At 41.1% G+C, this 26,007-nt stretch overlaps 1 protein-coding gene across 1 annotated transcript; it reads left to right on the top strand.

The window, feature by feature from the left end:
* The first annotated feature begins 1,351 nt into the window (after positions 1–1,351).
* sun2 (Sad1 and UNC84 domain containing 2) lies at positions 1,352–26,007 on the top strand. Its single transcript, XM_080721213.1, has 16 exons — positions 1,352–1,393; positions 4,628–4,728; positions 6,148–6,263; positions 6,369–6,689; positions 7,869–7,934; positions 8,119–8,190; positions 8,919–9,076; positions 9,681–9,731; positions 10,021–10,059; positions 11,313–11,507; positions 19,534–19,674; positions 20,292–20,394; positions 21,010–21,125; positions 21,340–21,513; positions 22,183–22,272; positions 22,681–26,007. Exons 2-16 carry the CDS (start codon positions 4,634–4,636, stop codon positions 22,795–22,797), a joined length of 1,854 nt encoding a protein of 617 aa, XP_080577339.1. The 5' UTR covers positions 1,352–1,393; positions 4,628–4,633; the 3' UTR covers positions 22,798–26,007.

The raw sequence follows: 26,007 nt of genomic DNA, 5'->3' as shown, positions 1-26,007 counted from the left end.
TTTGTCCATGTTCAAAAATATCAAAAATCGCAAGTTAACGCATAGTGAGCTTGTAGATTGGCTATGTTCACATACTGTATCTGATGTATAAGATGCTGTGCTGTGCTGTCATGTGCAGATCACTGTTGTGTTCTATTGCAGTTCATTATTTATGTCTCTACTCTTTACATAAGAGGCTCATTTAAAAATCCATGTCAGTGTTTCAAATATTGTCTATACGATAGAGATATCTTGTTATCCATAACCATGCTGCAAACTATTGCAGCATGAGGAAGCAGGTCTGCACAATATCGTTTCATTGACACTGCAATGTACACGATTGCAGTTTAAATTTAGCCAGTCAGTCACATTGCAGAAGTTAAGATATGCAGAATCATGTAATTCCTGCTATAATTACTTTGCAAATACCTATTGCAATCAATCAAGAAAAACAATATATAGTAAACGTTATGTTACATGAATATCACAAGGTGGGAGGAAACTCTTTAAATACAGAATATTTTGCAGTTCTTGCATACAGTGATAAAGTATTGAAAAGCTTTCCCAGTATTTCAGTGTGCTGCTGTTAAACAGGGCTGAAATAGAGGAGGCATGTCTGTCATTGTCATGGTTACCTAAATGTCATTAGGGGTAGTGTTGTTTGGAGTTGTTATTGCTTGTTCTCAGCTGTGGCAAGAGGCTAGTTTGAACACTTAAGCCCTGTTTTATACTATTCAGATACAGAAATATCCCATCTACCAGTTCACAACTTGTAGACATACAGTATATCGTCACTGTCGGGCAGAAACCTCGTATTTCCAAGTTTCAAATTTGTAAATTTTTTCGCAAAGTAAAGCACCTGCTTCATCACACAAGGCCGTCGCACAAAAGTAGCGAAAACAGCTGATCTACAAGCACACAAGTTGTGTGCTTGCAGATCGGCTGTTTTCACTAGTTTAAATCATTTTAAAAATGATACATACAAAACAAGCGGCTTTGGACATACAAGGTTTCCACCCGACAACGACAATATACTATCCTAATTGCAATTCAGTGTGGAATAAAGAAACAGCTAGGTAACAACATTTGTTTTAAATACTGAGCCAGTGGAGGCCTTTTCAGGCAAAGAAATGAATTATAATTCTGCCATAATCTCTAATGCGTGTGCAGCGTGTCATACTACACCCACCCACACACACATACACACACACACACACACTGGCTTCCTGTATCAAGCTGATAGCTGCTTGTGGGCGCATCCTGTCTCAAAAGTTACAGCTTCTTATTGTATTGGTTCTTTCGTTCCACTAACGACAGGGGAAGTTATTACTTAAACAAGTTAGCAGTAAGCACATACTCTATCATAAATTGACATTCATCTTCTTGGGAGGAAACTGGCACAGTAAAATACAGAGTGAGTGTTAATTCATTTAACTCTTGAGAGTGAAAAGATTTAAACGGGTATATTTTGGGTTGAACATTTTCTGAAAATAGCTGATCTACAAGTTCACAACGGGTCTCGTTGCAACGTGTTGTGAGCTTGTATTTTCTGTGAAGATATTTAATGTGGAGCAAAAACAGGAGGAGGCCTAATATAGAGCCCTGGGGGGCTCCGGTCAGCTAAGTATATGTAGATAGCAATGCACCAGTAATACAACTGACCACCTCTCATTTAATTTTAAAGCCAACCAATGGGCACACAGATGGGGGTACTAAGTAGGCAGCACACGATGTGGGCGCTGGGTGTTAAAATGACAATTGCCTGAGTCAGAAACTAGCAATAACACTCATGCTGCGCTGCGTGTGGGGGCGCTTTTCGCCGGGTTTAAGACAGGGCCCTTAGAAATGAATTGCTGCACTCCATTGATCCCTGGGGTCCTCTGCCTCTGCTGACTGGCTGATCAGAGGTGCAGAATAGCATGATAAGACCTAAAAAACACAAAATAAGCAAGAATGAATCTGTATTTTGAACATCAAACATATAATTTTCCGAATGTCTGTCTGAGTGAGTGAGTGAGTGAGTGAGTGAGTGAGTGAGTGAGTGAGTGTCTGTCTGAAACAGCGTTTCTCCTCAGTGGCTGGAGCAATTGATCTGAAATCGCATCACCATTAGCATATGAACACACCTAACATAACTGTGAAGCCCGTTTGTCACTTTCACAAATCATATGCTGTATATTAGCATTTTTATGGTGTATCTACTATCTATTCTGCATCTAGCATGAGGCATATCTATTCTGCATCTAGCATGATATGAGGCAACATGTTTAACCAGCTCACACCTAACATAACTGTGAAGCCCGTTTGTCACTTTCACAAATCATATGCTGTATATTAGCATTTTTATGGTGTATCTACTATCTATTCTGCATCTAGCATGAGGCATATCTATTCTGCATCTAGCATGATGCAACATGTTTAACCAGCTGTGTGTGTGTGTGTGTGTGTGTGTGTGTGTGTGTGTGCGTGTGCGTGTGCGTGTGTGTGTGTGTGCGGGTGGGCGGGCGGGGGTACACAGTATCTCTGTAGCCATTAAACGAAACGGGTATTTCTTACATTGATGATCCTACATATTATCATGCAAGCACCAGTTAAAGTTACTTTCCATCCCTCATATACTGTGTGCACAGTGCACATCCCATAACCCACACACTGCACATCATTTCGGAGCTCATATCTGTGAACAGGTAAGGGCTAGTTTTAAAAATTAGACAAAGTAAAAAAAAAGAAATTTAAAATAGAGGTAATATAATAAACAAATACCAAACTAAACAAAACAAGCCCCCCAGGCAACAACAAATACTACAAAAAAGGAGTAGGATGAAGTATAAAACGTATTTAATGCTACCCCTTCATTACTCTTATGCAGCGTCATTGCTTGACGTCTATTTTTCCATATACCAACATGGTATAATGAACGCAGGGCAAGAATATCAGTCAAAGAGAGTGCATAGTGCAGAGTTATTGCAAAGTCACTTTTCACTGTCATTTAACAGTGATGGCCTGTGGGAAAAAAACAGTGATGTGTTCTTCTACCTGTTACGCGGGTATACGCAGTATGCTGTGAAGACAAAAAAAAGCTGTAAAAAAAGCATATGCCCTCGTGAACCTCTCAAAGTAGTGTATCTGATAGGCATGGTGTATGCGCTGGCCACACGAATAGCCGCGGATCATAGATTATAGTATTCCCTCAAAAAAAGTCTAGAACACACCACTGGAAAAAAACTGTTCCTCAGCCTGCTAGTGCGCAACTTGAGGATCTTGTACCCCTTCACCCTTGTGGGCTTAAGAGGAGAGAAAAGTATTTTGTGGGGGTGGTGTGTTTGGGACTGGGAGTGTCATAGATTAGCTGGATTAGAAGCGGCAAGGTTTTAGTCACGGTGGCATCTGTCAGAGTCAGAGACCAACTGCTATTGCTGCTACTTGCCGCTATTAGATAACTAAACAAACCACGGTATGCTTTGGAAAACGGGCAGCAGTAATGTCAAGTATACTGTCTGTGAGTCATAGTCTACATGGGTGCTAGACCACTGGTATGTCCCTGGTATGTACTGACTGTATCCCCGCCCTCGAATACAACCTAATATAGGCATATGTGCTGTAACATTTCTGAGGTCTATACACTTTACGTTGGTTTGTTTACTATTGAGTGAGAAAACAATGTTGCACATTAAGTTAATGATCTGGGGACCCCCCCAAAATACTTTGGGGGGGTCAGCGAGAGATGACCCCGAGAGATTCGCACGCACGCTCGCTCTCTCGCTCGCTCGCATGCGCATGCGCACGCGCACACGCACACACACACACACACACACACACACACACACACACACACACACACACACACACACACACGTTTGTGATCGTTACGTGTCAAAATGTTGTGTAAAATCTTGCGTCCCCATTGCAAAGAGCCGCGACCCCACTTTCCACAGTGCCGTTGACCGTCTACCGTTGACTGTAGCTCGGTCTGTGGCTGTGAATGTGGGCGTGGAGTTGGGCCTGGAATTAGGCCCTTTGTAAGAGAAAGAGATGGGCTTGCAGAGGGCAGTTCTCTATGTCTATGTGATGCTGTACTGCATTGTGTGAGCCAGTGAAAAATATACTAGCTACCAAAATATGCCGCCTTCATAAGGTATTGGAAGCTTAATTCCATTGTGAATATGTTTTTCTCCAAGGCCACTTTTATCTAATAACTGTGTTATGAAGGCTTCACTCACTTTCATATAATGGGTAATTGATAGGTTGCCATAGTTACCCACTGAATATTGGTACTCGTACTCCATCTATGGAGCTAATCTGACATATCTAACTAACTTAAGTCTGACATCACAAACTCCATATTTGGGCGTGGTTGAGCTACATGGAGCCGGCAGAGACATCATGCTCACATCATGCTAATGTAAAACTCCATATGCGGATATAGCTGACTCATCAGTGAGATGCATTCAGCCGAATCACCCATTGATATGAGATGCAATCAGCGTTACGTTACCACTAATCTACCACTACCTCTACGACTAGAACCTTCAAGATCATAAACCAGTTCACTAGTTTTTACACCATGAGCACTGCAATGGAAAGTTGGATACAACAGTGAATAAAGTTGTGTTAACAGTTTCTTTCTTTCTTTCTTTCTCTCTCTCAGACAGTCATGTCTCGTAGGAGCGCCCGCCTGGTTCATCAGTCTGATGAAGACTCAGACTCCAGCACAGTCACCAATGTTTCCTACCGGGAGAGCCCTGTCAGGTAAACCTGTGTGCACGTGTGTGTCTGTTTGAACCATGTGCTCTCAGAGCTTTCACCGACTAGTCGACTGACTAGTTGACTAGTCGACTAGTATAACCACTAGTCGATCTTGTAGGAAAAGTCGATAAAAAAAGAATTTAAAAGAATATTTTCGTTTTTTTTTTTTTTTTTTTTTTTTTTATGAAGGCCTAGCAAACTCATTTCAATTCGATTATAGTTGTTTTATTTCTAACAACCATTACAAATGGAATATTATTATCCAGTCACACACACACACACCTTGCTGGCAGCTGCATCTCCCTACCGAGGGTTAATAATCCCCAAAGACAGTGGAGTGGAGTTCACCCAGAGTTCACCCACAGTGCTGAAACTCCGCGTTGCGTCTGCACACAGCAGTGAGTTGTGACAACTTGTGAGACTAGTCCTACAGTCAGAATATAGCTGTTTAACAGTATAACATCGTAGCGCGATCAAAGCAGCAAGTGAGGACAGCCCAGTTCTTTATACAACGAACAGACCGACAGACGTTCTGCACGTTCGTTTGATTAGAAGTAATTAAAAGACAGAGGAGTGTTTGTGTTGTGTAGCGAGCTAGCCTACCATGCAAATGGAAATGGATATATGTGCTTGCCTTTGTTTACGAGAGACAGCAGCTATTGGTGAGTCCAAGCATGGCTTTCTATTACTGTAGCAGCTAAAATGGATGTGGCGATTGTGAAATGCTGGTCTTGTTATGTTGCGCTAACTTGCACACGTGGGGTTTGTGTGAGTATCCGTTGTCATGGTAACTTGGCTGCTGTGAAAAGCCGTGCCACAGCGCTCTTTATTATGACATAATATGTTAACGACTAGTCGACTACCAGTGGCTTCAACTAGTCGATCTGTAAAAAATACTTGAAGTGAAAGCCCTAAGTACAGAGCACTGCTCTGTACTATACATTAATGACTGGAGTTAAAAGGATTATACCATAAACACCAGACTAGAATTTTGATTAAGTGTTGTACGTTTGTGTGGTTTGGAGGTATTTAGGATATGTTATTTTGACTGGCATCAGTCTTCAATAAAAAGCATGATTAGGCTGATAAATCACAATAATGGAAAACAATATCAAAAACTGGTTTCGATCAAATTGCACTTGGTTGTGCACCATGTCACGCACCAAAAATAACACAAATAGGCAATATCTGGACAGGCTATAATTGGTGCGCAACACCGGAGCACAGTAAGAGTGCCAAAGGACACACATGCATGTCAAAAAGGCTGGTATGCTCCTTCAACCGCTGCACCCTGTGATTCTCTACTTACTCTGAATCACGAGGTGCTAAAAACAACTACCAGTCAAAGCCTTGAGGGTCATGTTTGAACAGCCGTCAAAAAAACATTGTATCTCTCTCTCTGTCTGTCTGTCTGTCACTCAGGGTTTTTAAGAAAAAGGCAGGGAACCGAAAGGCCGCGTCCCGTACCTCCAGCAGAGCCAGTAGCATCGTTAGTTCGGCCGATGCTGAGTCGCCAGCCACGGCAGACCAAAACGATGGTAATAATGACATCCTTTCGTCACAGTGCAGAGTGCAACACCAACGATGATAACTGATCCTCCTCAGATCTTACACTTCTACCTCTCCATCTCTCTGGAACTCAGGTACGCAGCAGACCGTGGTCTCCGTTCCCTTCGTGGCAACCACCTCGCCGACCCCCCGCCCCGCACTCGCGCCGGCACGCAGCCGGAGCCAGACACCCTGTCGCTCCCAGACGGATGTTCCAAAGGAGAGCAGGGCTGCAGGGCTGTATGGCTCTAGCAGGCCTGGGGGCCTCAGCAATGCACCGCACGCGCAGGAGATCAACCAGAACAGCATAGAATCAGGGTATTCATCCTCTGAGGGCCTTTACCAGAGACCCACCTCTGCTAAGAGCGACGGCACCTGTAGCACTGGACACCGCACTGAATACCTCAGTCCAGCAAGTGGGTACTAGTGCATTCCCCAAATATTGGAATATTGGAATATTCTAATATCAAAGTCACTATTCGACGTTGTTCACCGAAGTCGAATATTCGCTTATTTTTTTTTTTTTTATTGTTTTCTCTTTAAAAATATATAGTTTATAAAGCTTGGCGAGATAGGAAGTCATAAGAATGAGTTGTCAATGCTCCTGGTGGATGAATTTGTTAATGCTTTATACCAGGGGTTCTCAAAGCTTATTAGGCCGCGACCCCCATAATAAACATATTTGAACTGGGGACCCCCACCCTGACAAGCACTTGGAATTGTAGGTATTACATTTAATGTGACTCGGTTCCGCAGATAAATATTATCTGAAAATAGCAGATCTACATTGCGTTGTGAGCATGTAGATCGTCTATTTTCACAATGTTCGCCGCTTGCTTACTTAATATTTGACAGTTTGGCCAGTCCTGTAGAATATTCGACTATTCGAATACTTTGAGGTCGAATAATTCTAATACTAAAAAATCACTATTCGTGAATGCCCTAGTGGGTACTAGTGCATCTCAGTACATGTCACCGGCTTTGCATTTTGTCCAAAGTTATGAAAAGGTTGCCAAACTTCACAGCAGACTGTGTTGATGGGTAAACACGGCTGAAGGTAATAACATGAATTATGGGTGTGTTACATTTAGGTGTTTCTTTCTGCCAGCTTGTTAACATCATGCTGGCACACAGAAACACGCCCAGTTAGTATTAGCTGTGAAAAAGGTGAGTCAGTGTTGGATAAACATAATTGTGTGGTTCATACCGTAAGTGACGGGTTTCAATTTAAATCACGAATCAGTCTTTCTCCAGGGACCGTTTTTGTCCTTTTCAAGAAGTTGAAATTGCATTAAAATGCAAGCGTAACATAACTTTGAGGTTAACTGCACGTTATATTTAGCTATATGTTGTTTTACAGTGTCTATCTCAAGGCTTCCTCAAAAATGAAACACATAGTGGTATGCTTTGGAAAATGGTCTGCAGTAATGTCAAGTTAATCTTGAGTTAATGTTAAGGTGTGTGTGTGTGTGTGTGTGTGTGTGTGTGTGTGTGTGTGTGTGTGTGTGTGTGTGTGTGTGTGTGTGTGCGCGCGCGCTTGCGTGCATGTGTGTGTGTGGTCAACAGAAATAATGATCTGTTTTAAACTTCTATAGGTCCGACTCCAAACAAACCATTGGCAGAAGTAGCACAGGCAAGAATAAAGTTACTTACAGATTTAGGTAAGTTGTGTATACACAGTATGCATTGGTGTGCACGTGTGTGTTAATATACACACCCACTTTGTGTACTTAATACACATCATGTCTGTTTGTGTATAATATGCAGTGCACATTTGAGACTACAAACTTCATGTGATTTGACTTAGCACCAGCTTAACAAAATCCCTGCATTTCAACCCTGCAGCTAATGAGTCGCTCGGCCCTGGTGGGAAAAAGGCGGCCTGCCTCCTCCTCTTCCTCCTCATCGCACTCCTCAGTAAGTGACACCATACCGCCATTTGGTTTCAGCATTCCACAAAGAACATTATGAGACCTGTAACATATTTTGGAAAATTACATTTGGAAATGTTCCACAGTCCTGATCTAGGCACTGATCTCACATCATTACACTTGCCCTTAGAAGGTTTATGAATTCAAGTCGTGGTGGTTATTTTTATTCAGTGTTGTGCTCAAGTCTAGGGGTTGCAACAGTTCATTGAACTAATTCATAATACAAAATCATTGATTTTAATAAAAATGTACAATTTGTTAAAGGATTATCACAAATGTGTCGGTACACAGTATGTCTACACTCATCTCATCAATATGATGGATATGTCCCATTTAGCGCCACCTCAGGCCGATTTTTTAAAACACATTTTTGGACACTGCTCCTACAAATTTTGCCCTAAAATCACGCAAATCGGTACACACTTGCTCTACACTGATGTCATCAACATAGATCTGTCCCATATAGCGCCACCATCAGGCAGATTTTTTCAAACACATTTTTGCACACATCCAGTCGCTAAAATAGCGTAAATGGCAGATCTACAAGCTCACAGTGCATCGAAAAAGTGTGTAGGCTATTAAAAAAATGCACTTCTTTATTATTTGGTTGTATTAATCCCAAAAAGAATGGATAGAATAATCCCTAAGAATATAAATCGATACACTACTAGTTGCACCCCTAGTCAAGTCTGCATTCTCTCTCTGTTCTCCCAGGTATTTGGTTCCTCTTCCCCTGGTTGGCCTCTCTCATGCCTCGCAGGACTGTGTTAAAGACCCAAACACAGGCAGAACCCAGGAAGCAGCCAGTGGTCCCTTCACTTCCTCCCTCTCCTCCTCCTCCTCCCAACACAAGGCCTATTATAGCTACAGTGGTAGGCCTTCTGTTTTCTGTTCTCTGTTTGCATGCAAATGTGAATTTAATTATCGTCACTGTCGGGCAGAAACCTTGTATCTCCAAGTTTAAATTTTTTCGCAAAGCAAAACCCTGCTTCATCATACAAGGCCGTCGCACAAAGGTAGTGAAAACAGCAGATCTACAAGCACACAACGCCTCGCGGTGCGAGGCGTTGTGTGCTTGTAGATCGGCTGTTTTCACTAGTTTAAATCATTTTTAAAATGAAAAACGGTTTTGGACATACAAGGTTTTCACCCGACAACGACGTTATGATAGTTGTTGAAATCAAACTGTAAATCCTTTAGCTGGGACCCCCTGGAACCCCCTCAAGGACCCCTTTGTTGAGAACCTAAAGCAGTGGTTCTCAAACTTTGAGACCTGTTAGGGTCCATTTGGTTCCATTTGTACACTGTCAGAGTTACAGACTTGTAAGGGTCAATTTAGACCCCATGAAGGAACCTAGAGAGTCCCTGAAATCCACTTAGAGAACCAGTGGTCTAAACTAAACTAAGAGGCCTAGGCTATTCCATTGTATGTTTCCGGGATGGTCTTCTTAAAGGCAAACTGGTCTCTCCCTTTAGGACCCAGCCATGGTGTCTGCTGCTGTAGAGAAGAAGATGCAGGGTCTCCTGGTGAGAATGTAAACCCTTTTCACTCACTGCAACATTACAAGTCCAACATGACTATATAAACTAAATGTCAATTCAAGTTCATTCAAGAAACACCTTAACTGATTGGTCCACCCACTCATCAATAAAATGGGAGTTGTCCTTACTGGAATTAAGATGTGTAAGAGAAAATGGAAGGAATGACTTAAGCCATTGACCTAAATCTCAAATAAAGATGGAGCCTCAAATAAGGCTCAAAGAAGTTAAATTGGCCTTTGTTGATTTTAACGTGTGCGTGTGCATGTTTTTACAGGAGGACATTTTGCTGAAGCAGGAGAACCTTCATAGCCAGGTCAGAGAATTCATCCTCTTTTAAGTTATCAACCTTTCTCACTTCCTGTATTTGCTACACATTGACCAAAACAGTGAGCGAGTGTTATGTTTTGCCTGAGACCCATGGTCAGGGAGACCAACATAGCGACATAGGCAAATCTTATCATTAGTGTGGTTTGCCCCTGCAGGGCAACCAGACTATAGTACTTGTCCGACTTTATTCCATCTTCCATCGTCTCATAAGTAAACGTATTTTTTGCCGTGTTACTCCTCTCACAGTTTTGGTGACACACACTTGATATGTCAAATCGACCGGCTTCATCGGGACACGCATGCGTGCTATTTCTATTAATTATACGTTTTATAATTATATAAACTAGAAGCTCGGCCGCCCAAAGGATGTATTTCGTGAATTCATTTTCTCCATCGAAATGTAACTTTTCCCAAATATGGAGATGGCTGACATCATAGATCTCTGACATCATAGACCACATGAGACTGATCTCGGCTTTCCAAAGATATGGGCTTAATATTGATGAGGGATCTCCATTTATGGGCATAAAAGGGACAAGGACAGCAATGAGGGATCTCCATATATGGCCATTCATGTATTAGTTCCCCATTGACTTGAATGTGGAAAATTCAAATGGTAAAACAAAATTAATTTGCAAAATTCGAGTCACGGCAACCATGCTTGCAATATCCAATTGCATCTTTCTAGTTCAGGGGTTTTCAAAGTGGGTGACAGGGCACCCTGGGGTGCCGCGACAGCAGTCCAGGGGTGCCGCGAGATCTTTTGATAATATTTGGAATTTATTTGGGAAAAAAAATTAGTATCATTTTAAACTTGAAGTACACAGTTATTTTCAGTCAGTTCTAACCAAAATGGCTATATCTGAATGTTTTCCTCGCAACATAATCACTAAAATATCATTACTGTCAGGCAGAAACCTCTGTCGCACAAAACTAGTGAAAACAGCCGATCTATGTGTGCTTGTAGATCTGCTGTTTTCACTAGTTTAGTACATTTTATAGACGATAAATACAAAACAAACGGTTCTGGACATACAAGGTTGCCACCCGACAACGATGATATGCTATATATATAAGGTGCTGGGAGTGAAAATTATAATGTAGGGGTTCCTCGGATTAAAACATTTTTTATGGGGTGCCCTGAGACAAAAAAGTTTGGGAACCCCTGTTCTAGTTATTACTATCATTATTCTATGATGGAGTTGATGCTAATACAAGTGATGTGTGGGACTGTCTCAGCTGGAGGAGAGGCTGCAGCTGGACATGCAGGGTGTGAGGGCCAGGTTGGAGGCCGCTGACACAGACAGCCGACTGCGTCTGGAGAAGGAAGTGGCTGCACTGAGGACGCAGTTGGAGCAATACCAAACACACACCCACACCGCCTCTGACAGCCTCAGCCACAGGCTGGGAGTTGTGGAAGAGGACAATGTTAAGGTAAATGGTGCATTCGTCTCTCACATTTATGAAAAGATTGAGCAGCTCGTACTACGTACTTGCTGCACACACACAAGACAACGGCAGTCTTTGAGAAGCACAATTCAAAAAATGGAGAATACAGTCGAAGAACAGTTTCATTATATCTGGGAGGCGGAGATTATGTTGTTAAATCTGCACTTGTTTAAATAGTCTTCTTCAATATTTTGATACCAATACAAGCATGGAGCCCATATATAATCTGTCTGGCCAAAACAACATTTTTAGGTTTTTGATTTTGCATAAATCAGGGCTATTGAACACCCTTTATGTCTGTGTGTTTGTTAAGTTCCACTCAATACTCCAAAGGACACACGGACCAACTCTTTCCAATTTGATCAACTTTATTTTCCAAACTTTGTTGGGCATGTAGTTGATCTTCAATTTCATCAGAAATTAGGAATAGGTTGTAAACCTTCAAAACACAGAAAAGAAAAAGGGTTAACAACATTGTAATTCAAATAAAGCATCTCTTCTAAATACAGAGCATGGAACCAGGTAATTACATTTAAAGTAATTAAGGTAAGTATCTAGAGGTAAGTAGTTAAGTAAAGTATTTTAAAGGTAATAAGGTAAGTAAAGTAGTCAATCATTTAAGTGACAAGACATTTCACCAATTACATGTTTTCAGGTTTGTGTTTTCAGAAGTAAGTAATTCTCTAACAAACTACTAAATACAGAAACAGATGTTAACAATGTAACATATTTCCAAATGGTTTTACAAATGCTTTTAAACGTCTGAATAATTTTAGACTTTCAATTTGTTGTTTAAGGTTTCTAAACATTTAAACTCAAACATGTTTTAAAGAATCATTTTTAAACTTAAATTTGTAACCTTTTAACCCCCAAGTTTTAACCTTTAAATAATGTCTAACAAATACATTACTTGGCATATGAATGTACAGATTTTAATTAAATACATGTAAATGAATTAATTTAAGTCCATTAAACAAGTACATCTTTTAAATGGAAAACCATTTTAACAACCAATAAACTAATCATTTTAGTATTAAAGGTTCAATTTGGTTAAACATTTAAACTAAACGAATTAACAGTTCAAATGAATTAAAGAATCAACTTTACAAGCAGGTCAAATGAATTGAATTAAATAAAGAAAATGGCTAAGAGCTTGTAGATCAGCTCTTTTCTGTAAATTAACATCTTAAATTCAAGCATAACTTTTAGTATTAAACTTAAGCTTTTAACTTGAAACCTTAACTTTAACCCATTTGACTTTTAACATTTGAACTTTAAACTTTTGACAACTTGTGCTTTAACACTATGCAACCAATGCTCAAACTAAAATGCAGTGGTTCACCTTGAACCCAAGCAGTTAAACAAAATAATAGTTAAATAAGCAAGTTAAATAAGCAACTTAAGAGCATTTAGTACAAAACATTTCAAGCTAAGGCCGACATCAAAAGAACAGGCATATTCACCGACCATTGGTGTGTTGGAGTAACCGCTTAGTGGATCTTTCTGTTGTTCTTGCTTGGTGTTCTTCTTGCAGTTTGTTAGGTGACTGAATGAATGAGATCTCCATTCCTTTTCAGCTGCCCTCAATCAGCAATCGGAAGCCATCTTGCTGGGGCATTCTGGGATTTGTAGTTCTTGACCCATGTATGGCACAAGGTTGACATCTCCACTGAGTTTCAACTCCACACCTCCCACTTGAGCTCATGGGTTTTTAACCCTGAGAGGTCACACAGGTCCTTCACTCCCTTGTTCATCAGTCGGAACCAGAATGACAAGGCGTCGGACATCTCTATGAAGTAGTGTGGCCGGGATTTTGTGTTTGAGCCTCTTGGTTCTTGAAGTCGGTTTCTCCTTGTCGGTTTCCTTCCTGATGGGGACAGGATAGCTGGGAAAGGTCTTCACAAGCACATCTCTTACGATGCCTTTGCTGTCAGTGTTGACACTGACTACTCTGGCCAGTTTGTATTGTCCTTTCAGGGCATTTTGGTCAGCCAACCAGACCACATCTCCGACAGCAACATTTCGTTCTTTGGTGTGCCATTTGTTCCTTATAAATAGATTAGGTCCAGCCAATTGGCTCCATTTCTTCCAGAACTTGCTGACCTCAGCTTGAATACTTTGCAGTCTTTTGTATGGATAGCCATCAAACTGGAAGCCTCCAGGGTCTCCCTTAGGGTTGGCACGCCCTAGGAGCAGAGAATTCGGGGTGATGTACTCCACACAGTCTTCCCTGCTTTGAGTTCTTGCATCAATGGGTCTCTCATTAGCAAGGTTGGCTGCCATGAGGAGGAAGGTTTGGAATTCACCCCAGGTGAAGACGCCGTCTCCACCATCATTGCTCAAGGCCCGCTTGACCTTGACAGCCTCTGCTGCCCCATTTCTGTGGGGAGAGTCTGCGGGGTGGATCTTCCAAGACCATTCCGTTCCATGCTTGGCAGCTGTGTCTTCAACTTGAGCCTTGTCCAGTTGGTCAAGAAATTTGTACATCTTTTCCAGAGCAGGTTCAAATGGTAAAACTGGCACGGCAGTCTCATCTTCATTGAACATCTGGATTCTGCCTCCACAAACTAGGAGTCCAGAGTTCACATCTTTGTATATTGCCAATCTGCTGAGAGTTGTGTCTGGATAGGTTACACCGTCTTGAGCTGCGAGGAAGAGGTCTTCACGTGCACCTTCAAGTTCTGTGCCAGTCAACCCAGCCTGCGTGAGTGCTCTTGCCTCCCACTTCGACTGTTCTGGGTTTGACTTCCTCTTCAGCCACTTCTCGGCAGCTCGTTGTGTCCAGGCAATAACTCTGCTCAGTTTGGTCAGGCTACTGAACCTTTTAACATCCACAAGATGTTTAACCCAGCCAGTGGGCTTTCTTCTTGGCAGAGTGAGTTTTGACTCTTGACAAGGACTTCCCTTTTCCTGAGTGGCCAGTGGGTCTTCTTTCTGCAGACTCATTTTAGCTTGAGCTCTAGTCAATGCAGCTGAGAATGCCTTCCTTTGAAGCTTGTTTCCACTCTCCCTGGCATGGGCTGCAACTTCTCCAGCTGATTGAATAGGCCACTCCTCCACTGGCCACTTCAGGAACTCTGGTCCTCTTTGCCATGTGGAATTTTCCTTTAAATCTTCAGGAGTGCCTCCTCTTGTTATGATGTCTGCTATGTTCAGATCTCCACGGATCCACCACCAGTCTTGCACTGGTCCGGCCTTCTGGATTTCACCCACTCTGTTGACTTCACTGGTGAGCTTTATGGCTGCGCCTCTTTCGACCATTTCATGGATCTGGGTTGTATATGCGACATTCCAGTCTGGCTCTTTGCTCAGTTGCTTTTCCATCCTTAAGAGGCAAGCTTGGACTGCTCTTTTGTTGTTGGGAAGAGACGCTGGATCTTCAGTCCAGGGGTACTTGGCATCCCAGTGTGGAGTTGGTGTGTGAGCATCCTCTTCCTTGTAGGTGAGGCCTCCTTTAATGATCACAAACTCTCTCTCCTCTGCCAGGGTCATGTCCTTTCCTCCTGGAGGACAGCTTCCACATCGGCATCCTCCACATCTTGGCTCACATGCAGCTCCGATGCTGTCCCAGTGCCACCACTTAAGGACCTCACGGTTACTGGCAGATGTATTTTTGTGGGCCACATCCTCTTGCTGCAGCCAGGCTGGCTCAGTTGCTGGAACTGTGATTTCCTGATATCGGACTGCAGCGGTTCTCATGGAGCGAGCGAAGTGGGTTCTTGACTCGTATGCTGCAACTGCCACTTCTTCGAGCAAGTCAGGGTGTGCTCCGCCTACTGTCTTGCCCAGTGGGCTTTCCCATAGCACAAGGTCTCCGATGACTTTGAGTCTTTGGGGTGCGAGTCTTCCCTCGCGATGGCTTATGAGAAGTTCGACTTCTTCTGGTCTTTTCAAATCTTCGAGCTGGACATCTGGGAAGAAGTTTTTTAACTGTTCAGGTTGAATTGCTTGACGGACCTTTGCAATTTCCTTCAGGCCATAGCAGACCAGTTGATGCGCTCGTTCAGTTCCTTTTGGAGTCTTCACTCTTACTTTTAGGAGGTACCTCTTCGTCTTGACTTTCATGGTCATTCCTCCAACTCCATGTACGACCAGCGTTATGTCTTCACTTCTCAGGCCCAGTCTTTCGGCAGCTTTGTGGGTTATATAATTTGTGTCTGATGCTAGGTCTATTAGTGTGCCGATCTTCTGACCTGCATTTGCTGTGACCAACAACAGCATCATGATTACAGGCAATTCAGTCAGCCCATTTTCCTCCAGGAGTTTAGACTGGCCTGCTGATTTGAGTGTCACTGAGGCTCTGTTTGTAAATGCCTTTCTGCATTTCTCTGCCAGCTCTGGGGAAAGTTCTGACAAGAACACCTCCTGTTCCTCTGTGAACTTTGCTTTTATTCTTCCATCTTTTCCACCTTTCCCTTCTCCTCTTCTGGCCTCTTCTCTTCTGGCCTCTGCTTTTGGGCATAGGAAGTAATGGTGGTCAGATGCACTGCCTTCCCTGTTGCAGTCTGCATTTCTGCACAGGAAATTGTCTCTGCAGTAGCCATCTGCATCATGATGTCCCAGACATTTCTTGCATGCTCCCATCTTCTTCAAGGCGGTTTTCTTCTCGGGCAGCTTCAAGCTTTTAAACTTCTTGCAGAAGAATATCTTGTTGGTGTGTCCACCATCACCACAGATGCCACATACTTCATCAGCATCTTTCTTTGTGGCTCTGGTAGAAGCAAACTTCTTTTCTTGCCTCCTGTCAGGCTTGTCCACTTCGTCCCCAATCTTCAGCTGTTCAAGCCTTTCCAGAATTTCCTCTTGATTCTTCAGGAACTTCAGGAGCATATCAAAATGATTATCTGGGGTTACGTTGTTGGTGGGCTCAACCATAAACATCAGCCAGTCTCTCTGTATGAAATCTGGAAGCTTACTTTCAATGGACTTGATGACCAGGGGGTTTCTCATGGCTCCTGAGTTTCCCAACTCTGTCAGGTCAGCTAGGGCCTTCTCCACTGATTGAATTAGGTCAATGACCTTCCTCGGCTGGTTCCCCCTGATTTGAGCCATCCTGTCCAGTTCTTCCAGGATTTCAATTGTGATCGTGGACTTGTTCCCGTATCTGTTTTCAAGGACTCTGAAGATATCCACAGCTGTTGTGTAAGTGGACAGTCTTAGGTCTTTGGCAATGGATTCATTTACACTCTCCAACAGCTGAATCTTCTTGACTTCTGGTGATCCGGTGGGCTCCCCTTGCTTCTGCAGGCTCTCCCAATCCTTCCTCCACCTGTGATAGTCTCTTTTACCTCCATGGAAGATGGGTAGGGAAGTAGGTTTTATTCTGACAATGGGGAGAGGTGTTGGTTGGACAGATTTGCTGCTTGCACCTCGATCAGCCAGCCTTCTGGATGTGGCAAATTCAGCCTTTCTTAGCTTGAGCTTGTCATGAGCTGCTATTAGTTTGTCAAGTCTGTCTTCCAACTCGTCTTTGGATGCCTGAGGGATCCACTTCTCCCAAACAGACATGGCATGGATCGCCGCATTTAACTTCTCGTTCAATAAGGTGAGGTGAACGTCATAGCCCTCCATGTTGTTGCTTTCAACTGGAACATTGACAGCTTTTTCAATGGTGTCTTCTGCCTTAGCAATTGCAGTTTTCAGCTCATTTTTGCCATATCTTCCCCACAGGCTGGTTTGAACAATGTCCTTGATCTCCTCCATTTTAACTTCGGCTTCTTTCATAGTTGTTTGGATTTTGTCCACTTGCTGCTTTTCGAGCTCCGCTTCTGAATCATCCTTCCTGGCGTCAGCCTCCAGGCCAATCCTGTAATCTTCATTTGCGTCCAGCACTGACCTGAAACGTTCCGCAAATTTTGCGAATTCCTCCTTTAATTCGGATTTCAGCATGCCATCTGCTCCTCTTGAGATAAAGTTGGCCAGTTTGGTGAAGTTGCTCTTTGCAGTCGTCCTTTCCTGCTTCAGTAACTTGACTGACTTCCCCAGTGCTTCTTCAGCCATCTTTATTTCCTTCCTTCCGGCGTCCACAGCTCTTCTGGTTTTTTGAAGCCCTTAATCTTCAGTCCCAGGGCTGTTCCGCTGGTTTACAACTGTTAAGTTCCACTCAATACTCCAAAGGACACACGGACCAACTCTTTCCAATTTGATCAACTTTATTTTCCAAACTTTGTTGGGCATGTAGTTGATCTTCAATTTCATCAGAAATTAGGAATAGGTTGTAAACCTTCAAAACACAGAAAAGAAAAAGGGTTAACAACATTGTAATTCAAATAAAGCATCTCTTCTAAATACAGAGCATGGAACCAGGTAATTACATTTAAAGTAATTAAGGTAAGTATCTAGAGGTAAGTAGTTAAGTAAAGTATTTTAAAGGTAATAAGGTAAGTAAAGTAGTCAATCATTTAAGTGACAAGACATTTCACCAATTACATGTTTTCAGGTTTGTGTTTTCAGAAGTAAGTAATTCTCTAACAAACTACTAAATACAGAAACAGATGTTAACAATGTAACATATTTCCAAATGGTTTTACAAATGCTTTTAAACGTCTGAATAATTTTAGACTTTCAATTTGTTGTTTAAGGTTTCTAAACATTTAAACTCAAACATGTTTTAAAGAATCATTTTTAAACTTAAATTTGTAACCTTTTAACCCCCAAGTTTTAACCTTTAAATAATGTCTAACAAATACATTACTTGGCATATGAATGTACAGATTTTAATTAAATACATGTAAATGAATTAATTTAAGTCCATTAAACAAGTACATCTTTTAAATGGAAAACCATTTTAACAACCAATAAACTAATCATTTTAGTATTAAAGGTTCAATTTGGTTAAACATTTAAACTAAACGAATTAACAGTTCAAATGAATTAAAGAATCAACTTTACAAGCAGGTCAAATGAATTGAATTAAATAAAGAAAATGGCTAAGAGCTTGTAGATCAGCTCTTTTCTGTAAATTAACATCTTAAATTCAAGCATAACTTTTAGTATTAAACTTAAGCTTTTAACTTGAAACCTTAACTTTAACCCATTTGACTTTTAACATTTGAACTTTAAACTTTTGACAACTTGTGCTTTAACACTATGCAACCAATGCTCAAACTAAAATGCAGTGGTTCACCTTGAACCCAAGCAGTTAAACAAAATAATAGTTAAATAAGCAAGTTAAATAAGCAACTTAAGAGCATTTAGTACAAAACATTTCAAGCTAAGGCCGACATCAAAAGAACAGGCATATTCACCGACCATTGGTGTGTTGGAGTAACCGCTTAGTGGATCTTTCTGTTGTTCTTGCTTGGTGTTCTTCTTGCAGTTTGTTAGGTGACTGAATGAATGAGATCTCCATTCCTTTTCAGCTGCCCTCAATCAGCAATCGGAAGCCATCTTGCTGGGGCATTCTGGGATTTGTAGTTCTTGACCCATGTATGGCACAAGGTTGACATCTCCACTGAGTTTCAACTCCACAGTGTTGGTTAAAATGATATTGAACCAATGGAAAGTAGTAAAAATTGCTTTGGACAAAACCTCCTAACCCCACACTTTATGCCAAACCAGCTAACTCCACCCGTTTGGCCAAGTCTTTTTCATAAATCAGGGCTATTGAACAAACACCCTTTACATCTGTGTGTTGGTTAAAATGATATTGAACCAATGAAAAGTAGTAAAAAGTGCTTCGGTCAAAACCTCCTAACTCCACTTGAGCTCATTTTCCCGAAAATGAACATTTTGGAGTTTGGAGGAGGTTTCGGCCCGACAGCAGAGATATAATACAGCACAACTCCGCCATGCTGTGTCACTTCACCAGGTTGCTGCTAAATAGCTAATAGTTTATCTAATGTGTCCCCACAATGACTATTTACAGTTTAGCAGAAAAAGAAGGAAACATGAGAGCGAATGACCAAGATATGTCTGCAAAGTAGCGATATCTTGGTCAATTGTTAGCATCAATCGAGAGAGAATATCCCCCTCCCCCTATTACTCAGCAAGTCTTTTTGTTTTGCTGTAGCTGTCTCAGGAGCTGTTGTCCATCCAGAGGAGCCCTCCACCTCCTGCGCCCGCTCCTGTCCCTGTCATAATGCCAGCCCACAGCCAGCTCACCCCAGAGCTCCAGCAGGCCATGGAGAAGTGGCTCATGGACCGCATCAAGGCAAGGCTAAAGTAGGGATGGGACGATATGAACATTTCATATCATGATTATTGTGACAAAAGAAATCGCGATTTACGATATTATCGCGATAATCAAAATCCATTATACTGGGGGGCGGAACATTGGCCAAAAAATAGCAGATCTACAAGCTCACAATGAGTTGCGTTGCGACGCGTTGGGAGCTTGTAGATCGGCTATTTTTGAGCAAAGACATTTGATAGAAAGTGAAAAAAAGCGTTGCGACCCATTGTGAGCTTGTAGATCGGCTATTTTTTCGCAAAGACATTTGATGGAGAGTGAAAAAAAGACTGTATCAAGTATGTATATAATAAGTACCTTTTACCAATAATAGAGGGTTTAAGTGGTAAACGATAATATCGCTTATTGTCCCATCCCTAGGCTTTAGTAGTCTAAATTTGGAAAGTTTACAAAGACTACAAAAAGAACAGTTAAAAATATACACTGGAATAGTTATTTAACAAATATTGACCTAAGTGTGTGTGTGTGTGTGTGCGTGTGCGTGTGCGCGTACGTGTGCGCGTGTGTGTGTGTGTGTGTGTGTGTGTGTGTGTGTGTGTGTGTGTGTGTGTGTGTGTGTGCGCGTGTGCGTGTGACAGGAGCAGGACATGAATGGAGCTTTCGGTAAAGAGAGCAGTACAGAGACAGGCTGGGAGCGTCCCATGGCTGACAAAATGGCAGACTTTGCTCTGGAGACACAAGGTTTGACGCTTCTTTCTGTTACGATCTCTAACTTACATACTGTATATCCAGGGACATGCTGGGCCCCTGATTCAGCCTGGGAAAAAGAGTTGGAGAGGCCCTCATTGCGCGCTATAGAGAGAGAGATCTCTCTATAGCACTGCTACTACTCAAAGATTTGCCATTTCAGATTATGACAAGTGACAAGCCAGTGGGCCAATTACATGAGTTATATTTCGTTGTTGTCGGGTGGAAACCTTGTATGTCCAAAACCGTTTGTTTTGTATTTATCAAAATTATTTAAACTAGTGAAACAAGCACACAACGCTTGATGAAGCAGGGCTTTGCTTTGCGAAAAAAGGTACAAATTTGAAACTTGGAGATACAAGGTTTCTGCCCGACAGTAACGATTTACTTTGTTGGCCGCCCAGCCCCCAAAATGGAACGAAGGCCGACATTTTATTTTTAATTTTTTCCTAATGGCCGGCCGGGAATGAACCGGCCGTTCGGGAGTTGTCCCGCTTTTCCCAATGGCCAGCACGTCCCTGTGTATATCCCAATGCTGCTGTTGTTTTTATGTTTGTGTGTGTGTGTGTGTGTGTGTGTGTGTGTGTGTGTGTGTGTGTGTGTGTGTAGGTGCCAGTGTGATCAGCACCAAGTGTTCAGAGACATACCGTATCCGCTCAGCGTGTGTAACCCTGTTTGGATTCCCACTCTGGTACCCCTCCGAGAGCCCTCGCACTGTTATCCAGGTATTCTCAATATCATAATATATAGTTCTCACATATTCTGTTTTTAACTGTCTTTAATACAGTATATCCACCCATGTCTTTTAGAAGGCCCATCACTGTTTAAGGAGAAAGTTCATTCTAAAACAGATACTATTGTGGTTCAAGTAAACTAGAGGGTAGGATGGACTTATCTTGCAACGTCTCTCTCCTCTCAATCCTTGCCTCTCTCGCCCAGGGTTATCCGGTGCTGCTCCCAGGAAAGTGTTGGGCTTTCCACGGAGTCCAGGGCATCCTGGTGCTCTCCCTCTCTCACCCGGTCAGAATCACACACGTCACCCTGGACCATCTGCCCCGCTGCAACTCCCCCACGGGAGCAATCGACTCGGCACCCAAGGACTTCCAGGTTTATGTGAGTGGATTCAGGGTGCATTCAGGATGTGCTTTCGTATATAATGACGCCCAGTACAGACAAATCCTTCACAACCCTATTTTCTATGAATAGTGCAATGCACTATTACTTCTTTTAGTAATATTGGAGGATAGCAAAATAGCGCTGAGTCACACCCGCGCATTGCAAGTTAAGACATAGTGGCAGCCTGGCAGGTGTTAAAGGAGTAGTTCACCCCAAAAATGATTTTCTATTGATTACTCACCCCATAGAGACTTGAGTTAAATAATATTTGTTTGTTTTTGTCGCATTCCTAAGCCAATAATTTGAGGAGACTCTTTGTAGGACCATTGATTCCGAATGAGGCTGCATTTGGGTCTCCATCCGGAATCAATGGTGGTACATTTATTATAATCAAATTATTGGTTCAATATTATTGAACTCAAGTCTCCATGGGGTGAGTAATCGATTAAAAAAAATGGCGTTTAGCAGACATTCTTGTCCAGAGCGACTTGCAGTATTGTGTGTGGGACAAATAATAAAGCTGAAATAACCAAAGCTGCCCAGCAAAAGATTCTTCCTTTTTTTTACACAATGCAATTATACAAAACATATATACCTTAATGAAATATAAAATGTATAATAATTGTCTTTTTCCTTCCCCTCTCTCTCCCTCTCTTTTTCTAACAGGGGATGATAAATGACACTGAAGAAGGTTCACTGCTTGGGCAGTTCACTTACAATGAGGATGGAGAGTCAACACAGACGTTTGAGCTCCCTGTGAGTTTATATATTAAATCTACTTTATAAAGTTAAATGTTGTCTGTCTGTCTGTGAGTGTGTGTACTGAGATATAAAAAGTCAGCTCTTGTTTCATCCACAGTTTAGTTTTAGCTCCTGTGTTATCATGCTAGGAAAATACATACAGTCTAACCTATTTATTGTTTTAATTGGTCCACTCACATTCTCTCTTCTCTTCTCTTCTCTTCTCTTCTCTTCTCTTCTCTTCTCTTCTCTTCTTCTCTTCTCTTCTCTTCTCTTCTCTTCTCTTCTCTCTTCTCTTCTCTTCTCTTCTCTTCTCTACTCTACTCTACTCTACTCTACTCTACTCTACTCTACTCTACTCTACTCTACTCTACTCTACTCTACTCTACTCTACTCTACTCTACTCTACTCTCACTTACTCAGGACCCCACTAATGTGGTGTATCGATTTGTGGAGCTACGCGTCCTCAGCAACTGGGGTCACATGGAGTACACTTGTTTATACCGATTCCGCGTTCACGGAAAGATCGCCTCTACGTAAGAAGGACTCACACCAAGCTATATGGCTCCCCTTCCCTTCAGAATACATATTTTCTAAAGAATATAGCAAAAAAACATAAACCAAATATTTTCAGACCATAGTGCTTTGCTTTTCCACTGCACAATATGTGGGAAATGTAATTAAAGAAAATGGATTGAATGTACAGTACATGTATAGAAAAGTGTGGAATTGACTGCTATCATTGGATCAAATATAGAGAGATCAAGTGCCCTACTTCCGTGTTCACAGCCACCTACACATTGCCCTACTCAATGAAGCTTATTGCTGTGGATGAAGTTGAATAGAAAAGGTAGTCGCACACTCATACTGTAGCAAGCAAGTATCAAAAATAACTTTCAAAATACATTTTGTTCATTTTATCGTTTACCATACACACCCATTGTAACTTCAAACTCCATTTTAACCATGATGGATTCATTAAATTAAAAACACCTATTATTTTTTCTGGTGACTCATACTACCCTCCTAATATGTGAGCAGGCCATGTTTTTGGTTTTCAATTATTTTTAATAATTTTTGGGGGGAAATGGAAAAAATGTAATACAATAAAAAATATTAAAGATAATTGAAAAAAGTTATTTTAAAAAAACACGGCCTGCTCACGTATTAGGATGGTATTATAAGTCACCAGAAGAAATAATCGGTGTTTTTAATTAATCTATCATGGTTAAAATGGCGTTTGAAGTAACAATGGGTGTGTATGGGGAAAGGTCCTGGAGGAGGAGGGCCTGATAACATTTACATCAAATATCTAAATACTGAATGAAACAAATTAAAATCTGTTCAGGGTGTTCATAAAAGCCTGATTAGACGATGATCAAAATATTTTTTGAAAGTGGAATATCCCTTTAATTGAGCAAAGCAACATTTTGACCAGTCGAAACATTGGTTATTGCTCAGTAAATCCACACGGCATCAAGTCTACGAGTGTCCGACTGCTACAGTATATCTCTTCTCCATGGTCGGCATGTTTGCAACTTTGGTGTGCACTCCTTCCGTTGTCATTGCTGTGGTGGTTAACCATATAGCCCTTAAATCGTAATGTCGAACAAATGCACCTCGCAAGCCCTGTGGAATGATCACTTCCTCTACCGAAGCACTTAGCATTTATTTCTGTGAGCTATCTGAATGTTTTACAGTGTTAAGTGGGCTGCCGAACACGCAGATTGCACAAATTAGCTTTAGCCTGCTGTGTTGGATCACCGATGGTGTGTGATCGTGCAATGAGTTGCGTACAAACCTCTGGTACATTCAGGTAAATTCAATGCTGAAGGCGATTGTTTTGTTTGTTTGTTTTCCATTTATTGAGATTATATCCAGTCCATTTTATTTTGTTTTGTTTATATTTTTAGCCAAAACACCCAATCTGGCTTCTGACAGATTGCTTGATAGGTTGCTTAAATGCAGGTTCAGTAAACAAATTAAATGTAATAGTACATTGTGTAAAGATATGTGACATGTCACATCTCATTTGGTATACAATAAGATCACACGTAACATTTTCCCACCGTTTTAAGGTTTGTAACCTCCACGTTTTTGAATTATTATTTTTAACTGGAATACTTGAAAACCCTTTTGCTTACCTCTTCAAATAATGTTGTTTTAATTCTTATGTGTGGGCTTCTTACAAGGTTTATTCGTCTTTATAAACTGCAGAAGAAAAGTATTATTTATTTGCTATTTAAAGTTACTTGAGGTAATACCACTCAGTTTAAGGTTTCATGTTATCACTGTGTTCTAGTGCAAATCCATATGCAAAATTTGGAAATTGATGTTTACAAATCAGAACAGACTGCACTAGATCATAGAAATAATATGACTCGTTCATTTGATTGGTATGGTATTTAATTACATTCTCCATAAATATTTTTACAGTACATTTTCGGTATTGATAGTAGATAAAGGAGAGTCATTTTGTAAAAGTAAAAACATTTCATTGTACCATGACTTTGAATATAATTATGTACAATGCATAGTTATTACTTACATATTTCAGATGCACTTTCTGCTTTTTCTTTCTTTTAATCTATTTAGTGCTTGTTAATCCGGTTTGTCAGGTACTTCTAAATGATTGCTTGAGATCACATCAAAGGTTGATAGATCTTGTTCTAAATTGTGATATCCACCTAATAGATGACATGCATGCAAAAACTAAAATGTTTTCCAAAGATGATCGCTAACATGAATGTAAAGCTAATGTTGCAACAAACAAACAAAAAGCAATCAAATAATGAATAAGTTGTCATTTCATTTGTGTATTAGATTAGATAGATATATCATGGAACTCTGCCTATTATATAATGACTTCGTTTCTTTAAAGAAATATAAGAAATCTCGTATTTTTGAACAAAACCTTTCAGTTGCACTTTTGACACAATACTCATAGTATTTATTTCATGATGTTTTCTTATAGTGTTCCAGTTATGACATTTTGTTAATCATTCTAACTATATATTTATGAGGTGTCTTGATAATGAAACATGTTGAAATAGTGACAGTGGCAGTCTCTAGCACTCCCTGCTGGCACAGGGTGGGATGAAACGTAAACATGCAAGCATGTTGAAGTCAAGCATGGTGAGACATAACACAAGGGCGTTACTGTATACATCTCCAATTATTAATTTAATTCTTTGTTGAAATGTATTGTTGTTCATGAATCATAGCAGTGGTGATGTTGGGGGAATCAACTTGACTTGCATATCGTCGTCGTCGGGTGGAAACCTTGTATGTCCAAAACCGTTTGTTTTGTATTTATCATTCTAAAACAAAACAAAACTAGTGAAAATAGTAGATCTACAAGCTGTGTGCTTGTAGATCTGCTGTTTTCACTACTTTCGTGCGACGGCCTTGTTTGATGAAGCAGGGCTTTGCTTTGCGAAAAAAAAAAAAAGAATTTGAAACTTGGAGATACGAGGTTTCTGCCCGGCAGTGATGATATAAAGGCCCTTCTGCCCTTTAGCTCCCCTTAAGTTGCCATGAGCAACATGAAGAATGACTAACTAGTTTATCAGAGAATAGGATGGACATTTTACATTCATCCAATGATTTGCTGTCACGTTTTATTTAAAAACCAATCAAGAAAAAAGGATAGAGGATTTATGGATGTGTTATATAGTATGCTTTTCCCAACATGCATACTACCTTGCTAATTAAAACCCAAAGTACAGTATGGCTAACTTGCTGGCAAAT

The sequence above is a fragment of the Nannobrachium achirus genome, assembly GCF_963921795.1.
Source record: "Nannobrachium achirus genome assembly, chromosome: 3".
In the NCBI taxonomy this organism is placed as follows: Eukaryota; Metazoa; Chordata; class Actinopteri; order Myctophiformes; family Myctophidae; genus Nannobrachium; species Nannobrachium achirus.
This window is presented reverse-complemented; position numbering and strand designations above follow the sequence as displayed.

Coding starts and splice junctions, on each gene's coding strand:
- sun2 (XM_080721213.1), top strand. CDS start 4,634: ATGTCTCGTAGGAGCGCCCGCCTGGTTCATCAGTCTGATGAAGACTCA. Junction 9,077..9,680: donor GGCCTATTATAGCTACAGTG/GTAGGCCTTCTG, acceptor CTCTCCCTTTAG/GACCCAGCCATGGTGTCTGC. Junction 10,060..11,312: donor AGGAGAACCTTCATAGCCAG/GTCAGAGAATTC, acceptor GGACTGTCTCAG/CTGGAGGAGAGGCTGCAGCT.